The following is a 5,820-nucleotide window of genomic DNA, read 5'->3' as shown; positions in this document are numbered from 1 at the left end:
ATGTAATATATGTTGCATGTATAGGCATAGGCTTTGATTAAAAAAAAAATCAAAATGTTGAATTTTATATATTGCTTGACAGTTATATGTTTATTTCTGACCGTAAATACCTATTTTACGCCACAACGTGATGCATAACTCTTAACCCGGTTTTAACCTTGTGGAACTGCACGATCTTGACGCACAGCACCGCCTGGCTGTTTGCGTTTGGTCACTAGAACGAGCGCAGTGCCAGAACTTTGAACGCCCCTCTCTGGGAGGAGTCTCGCGCTCGCAGTCCGCTTAAAGAGTTTTGAAGTTCTGCAGAGTTTGTTCAGAGTTGATGGGAGGAGTAATTAGTAGCTTGATTTTCAGACTGATTTAACAGGAAGAAGGTCCCAAAACATCACCAAGACTGCTCAGCAAAAAATGCCTTCCGACTTCCTCACCCCGTTTTTGGAGCTGGACGATGAATTCTACAAGGTGAGAAACAGTATGCATGCAAAGGAACAATCTATTCAGTGGTATTTTTCAGAAAACCCGGCGGCTGCAGACAGCAGCGAGCAGTGTTGGTGTAATCGTCATCCATATCGTAACACTTGAGTTATTGGTTTTGCGATGACAGAATTAGCAAGAACGATAGATACATTTCAACGTCATGTTTAGTTTCGTTGTACGGCTGTGTGCAAGCGTTTTGCATTACCTAAAAGTGTAGGATTGATACATCTTTAAAAAAAAAACACAACTATATGAACTTAATCTGGATCTTTTATGTAACATCATGTAATGAAAGAAACTCTAACATGATATCGCAAAAAAAAAAAAAAAAAAAAAAAAAAAAAGTCTACCGGAAGCCATAATAGTTGTTTGTGTCAGTTTTTCGTTAAGTGTGTGGAAAACCACAAAGCATTGTGCAATTAAATATGTTAACGTAACATTATTCAACAGGTTTCACTCGACTTTAGGAAGCAGAATTAGTTAATTCTATAGGACGATGCGAAACTTCGGACCATAGCTGTTAGGTCATTTTGAAAAGGTTTTTGCTTCATTTTAGTTGTTGGTATTTGTTGTAAAATCTTTAGGATTGTTATTTTCATCCAGCGGTCATTAGATGTATTACCAGGTAATGTACACATCGTTTCTGGGACTGATAAAACATAACACCAATGAAAACGTATAATTGATTTAGTTACGGTACGCTTAACTCACACACTCAAAAAATTAAAATACAATGAAGCGTTAATGGGTGATTTTAAGAAAAATAAAGTGAGGAAAATACAGAAATTATGAATTTATTTATCAAATATAGGTCAAAATATTACTCCGTGTTGCCTTTCAGATCAGGCGGTGAACGTCGGATGTAGTAGCCCCTAGAGGCCGCTAGGGTGTGCGAAACAAACGATGTTAAAATAATGGTAACAGTTAGTTTAAAAGGGACACAGTTAGTTTGGCAGGTAGGGGCTAGGGGGTAGGTTTAGGGGTGGCGGTTACGTTTTGTAAATGAGTTTAGAAATGTATTTTCCGTGTTTTTTTCTTTACATTAATGTAATAAAGGTAGAATGTTGTGTTTGTTGAGTGTGTGTTTTAAGTTTACCGTATACCCTTTGATCGTACTTGATAATAAGACGATGAATACTCTTGCCACAAAGCATTGGGATTCATTTCACTTAAAGAAACGTTTTGATGCAGTTTAATCAGGCTTATTTTTTTTATTTTTTTTAATAAAGTCTTGTGTGCCCCCCATTACAGAACTTTCGAACCGTGGATTTGATAGATAGTGTTATGCATAGTGTGACGCAAAAGAAGACACAGGGATTCAAGCGCAGACACTCAACTTGCCCCGTCACCCTGCCCAACTCCAAATTCAACAGCGGCAGCGTGGACCAGCTCAGCGAACTTTCCGGGTGGCCTGTGCAGCCGCAGGACAGTCAGCTCTGGAGCAGGGAGAAGGAGCAGCAGCTTCCCCGGTCCTGCCTCAGTCAGATCCCGTTCAGGGTGGACCGCTCGGTCAGCATGATCGAAAGCCAGGTCAGCAATTTTGGGGGTCCTGCTCAGGTCACTCCCCCTCCTCTGGCACCCCCTCCCGGCTTGGGATGCAGCACCAATTCCTTGCCGTCCAAATCGCCCACGTCCCCCGCCCCCGCCCCCACGTCTTCCCGATACAAAACAGAGCTGTGCCGTACCTTCGATGAGAGTGGCACTTGCAAATACGGAACCAAGTGCCAATTCGCACATGGCATGGACGAGGTTCGAGGTCTGTCTAGGCACCCCAAGTACAAAACCGAGCCCTGCCGTACCTTCCACACCATCGGCTTCTGTCCCTATGGCGCCCGCTGCCACTTCATCCATAACGATGAGGAACAGCGCCCCGCCACAGCCACCGACACACAGCAAGCTAAAGAACGCCCGCAGCTCCGCCAGAGTATAAGCTTCGCCGGTTTCTCAACCCGGTCCATCTCCGGCTTCCAAAATCTCAACAAGCCCCTAACCTTCTCGAGAGCTTCCTCTGTGTCCCCTCCACCTTCCACTGGCAGCCCCGAGTTACTCTCCCCCATCTTTCCCGAACCCAAAGCTCTCAAGCACAGCTACACCATCTGTGGAGAAGTCGGCAAAGATCAGCCTGCCACCCCACGTTTTTGCGCGGTCACTGACTCCAACTGCGCACAGAGTGGGCACGACAAAAACGGGCTTCATCCACCACCCTCAACCCACAGCCACCATAGGACTGCCTTTACTTTCCTGGGGCTACCTCTGCTCCACAGAAGCGCCTCGGCGGACTCCCTCTCGGACCAGGAAGACTACACCAGCTCAAGCAGCCTCAGTGGCTCAGAGTCCCCGAGCTTCGAAGGCAGGCGGCTCCCCATATTCAGCAGGATCTCCGTGTCAGACGACTAAAAAGAAGCAGCTTTATACTTCTAGCAAAGCCACCACTCAAATGCACATTGCATTTCTTGTTATCAAAAGGAAACTGAAGCAGTCCTGCAGCTGTCTGCCACTGTCTGTCCCCTAGCCCCGATTGTGTATACTGTTGTATACCTTTGTAGCGACTATGGGTACTTCTATTGTATTAGCTTTAAACTTTTTTTATATATTGGCATACAGCAAGAAGGTGGTTCTATTTCTGAATTTCCCATACCCATTTTTTTTTTTTTGTATTAGCTTTAATAATAATATTGTATTTAATATGCTTTTTTTAACCTACCCTGTGTGTGTGTGTGTGTGTGTGTGTGTGTGTGTGTGTGTGTGTGTGTGTGTGAGTGTGTGTGTGCGTGTGAGTGAGTGCAAATCGCCTATTTAAAAGTGCCATACATGGGGGGGGGGGGGGGGCAAAGCAGCTATTCAACGCATACACTTACAGAAAATTGCATGCAGTATAACAGTGGTAAAGCCAACAGCTTCTGCCATTGTGATGCACATTACCAAAGCTGAGGTTGCTATAGTTACCTTCATTTTTGTAAGTGCAGTTAACATGAAATATTATGCTTATTCCAAAATGTATGTAAAATGTAGCCTCCTCTGAAGGCCATTTTTTTAAAGACAGTATTGTTGACTCAAGGTTAACTCTAGTGCCCCTGTACATGTCGATCGTTATTTATTTGTATTACAGTTTTTGTTCTTTTGTGTACAATTATTATTATCTCATAGTTTTTTCTTATAATGTTAGTGTAAACAAATGCTATTATTGTAACCTGGCTTGTTTTTTGGTTTCAAAGCCTTTATAGTGTTGTCTGTTGGCTGTTTCGCAGCTTTAAGAAAACAAATACACAGAGTTTCTTGAATGTAGATCTATCTCAGGATTTAGAAGCAAGTATAATTAATAATATTAATTAAAAAAAAAGTTTGTGTTATCTTATTAGAGCAAGTCCCTTATACAGTCAGTAGAGACTGTGATATATATATTTAATTGGTTTGAACACACTATACAAATGTGTGTTCTCAATACCACACAAAGCAATGTGGCACCAATCAGCAGTGGCATTCTAAACACAGAATGCTCTGAAGTTTAGCAAGATGAAAATGATAAGCTAAGGAATGGCTAGAAATCTCCCTTAATGGTTTTCATACAGCGCCTGATTTGCGATTAAGAATTGTGAAGCGTTTTTAAATCCCTGTTCTGTATTTTGTGTTAATTTAGGTTTTTTTTTTTTTAACCTTTGCAACTGTAGTCGATATAGCAGTGTAAACGTAGACATGACTGTTTGTCTAATCCTTCATGACAGGAAAAAAGATCTTTTTCACATCTGTTAATCTGTTAACTTAAAATGGTTTATTTATTTTATGTTGTGGTCATATAATTTACTTGTTTGGATTTTATTTTTTTTTTTTATTATTATTATTATTATTATTATTATTATTATTATTATTATTATTATTATTATTATTATTATTTAAGGACATTTGTTTACATTCCATTGGTATGTAAATTGTTGTTTTTTTTAAAAAAATATGGAATTATATAAAACAAACCTTTTTAAAAAAAAAAAAAAAAAAAAAAAATGACCGGTTTTATTAAAAATAATTAAACAAAATGTCATCCTGTTTTCTTTTAAAAAAAAAGGTCAAATAAAACAATATGTTTATTATAACTTTCATTACAGAAAAAAACTAAATAAATTACAAAAATAATAACCACTTAGCCACATTGTTGAGAATTTTTAAATCAAATTATTAAGTAAAACTAAAGCTAAAAATATATAGCTTTCTTTTTGTAACAGTGTTCCTTAAAAACTATTCTATAACATGCTTTTAAATGTTTCTTACTGATTAAATACATGCTTATGAGACTTATGAATAGGGCACAATATTTGACATCCAGAACCATGTGTTGTGTGATAAGGGTTTTGTAGTGTAATTGTCTGGCAACATTATAAAGTAATTGCTAGAATTTTTGCTAATTTGGCACTTTAGCAAAAGTGAATGAAGTGGTTTTAAATATCATGTAGGTTCTCAGTTTATTGTATGTGATGGTTGTAGGGTTTAAAGCATAATGAAATAAACTTTATAAAGACTGGCTTGCAAAACAGACTGGACAACTCTATTGAAAAGAGAACCTGAATACAGTAACCATTCTCAAGAAAGAAAGAAAGAAAGAAAGAAAGAACATGGTCGGATCTCCTTTGGGAAAAGTGCTTTGTGAAAAAATGTCCCCTTTTCTTTCACAACATCTGTATGGTAATGTCACTTATGTAAATTGGGGGGGGGTCATTTGCAGCTCTATTCAGAGGCTAAAGGGCTTGGAAGCAGATTTATTGCTAGCTAGCGACGAGGGGGAAACCTGCTACTTTTTCAATGGGATGTCCAACTGTTTGCTGTGGAGTTGGGCTCTTTTCAAAAGAATCTCTGATGGACTTTCTCTTGTGTAATCAGAAACTACCACATAGGGAGCTATTGAAATGGGCGATGCATGCTGTCCCCCTGCTTAGCCCTAGCGACCCCCGGCAAGACAGCTATAAGCATGCATGATGGCAAGGGAGAGGAGATTTTTAACACGAGAAATCGGACATGCTAATGCTATGCTAATTTTGTTGAAATGTCCTCTGTTCCCATCAACCGAATCACGAATAAAATGCCCTCAACTGAACAGTATTTCCAAACACTGTCACATTGTAATGAGCGCTAACACGAGAACGAAAGCAACGTCTTTTGATCCCATACCAAGTGATCACAAATCGCCTATAGGTAACCTTGAGCCCGCAATGGAAGATTTAAACAATAATTAATGACTGGCGGCGTCTCAGAAGGGCACGCTGGCTACGACATGAATGGAGTAAGTCCGAGGAGGAGGAGGGGGAGGGGGAGGGGGAGGGGGAGGGGGAGGGGGTTCAATAATTGCTCGTTCTT

At 39.9% G+C, this 5,820-nt stretch overlaps 1 protein-coding gene across 2 annotated transcripts; it reads left to right on the top strand.

Moving 5' to 3' along the window:
* The first annotated feature begins 293 nt into the window (after nt 1-293).
* On the top strand, nt 294-3,189 carry LOC121304916 (mRNA decay activator protein ZFP36L1-like). Of its 2 annotated transcripts, none has more exons than XM_041236344.1 (2): nt 294-462; nt 1,729-3,189. In XM_041236344.1, exons 1-2 carry the CDS (start codon nt 409-411, stop codon nt 2,872-2,874), a joined length of 1,200 nt encoding a protein of 399 aa, XP_041092278.1. In that variant the 5' UTR covers nt 294-408; the 3' UTR covers nt 2,875-3,189. The 2 variants fall into 2 exon arrangements, with proteins under 2 accessions (XP_041092278.1, XP_041092279.1); XM_041236345.1 differs by having other exon boundaries at nt 322-462; nt 1,707-3,189.
* The last annotated feature ends 2,631 nt before the right edge of the window (nt 3,190-5,820 follow it).

This window comes from Polyodon spathula, chromosome 40, assembly GCF_017654505.1.
Source record: "Polyodon spathula isolate WHYD16114869_AA chromosome 40, ASM1765450v1, whole genome shotgun sequence".
Classification (NCBI taxonomy): domain Eukaryota; kingdom Metazoa; phylum Chordata; class Actinopteri; order Acipenseriformes; family Polyodontidae; genus Polyodon; species Polyodon spathula.
This window is presented reverse-complemented; position numbering and strand designations above follow the sequence as displayed.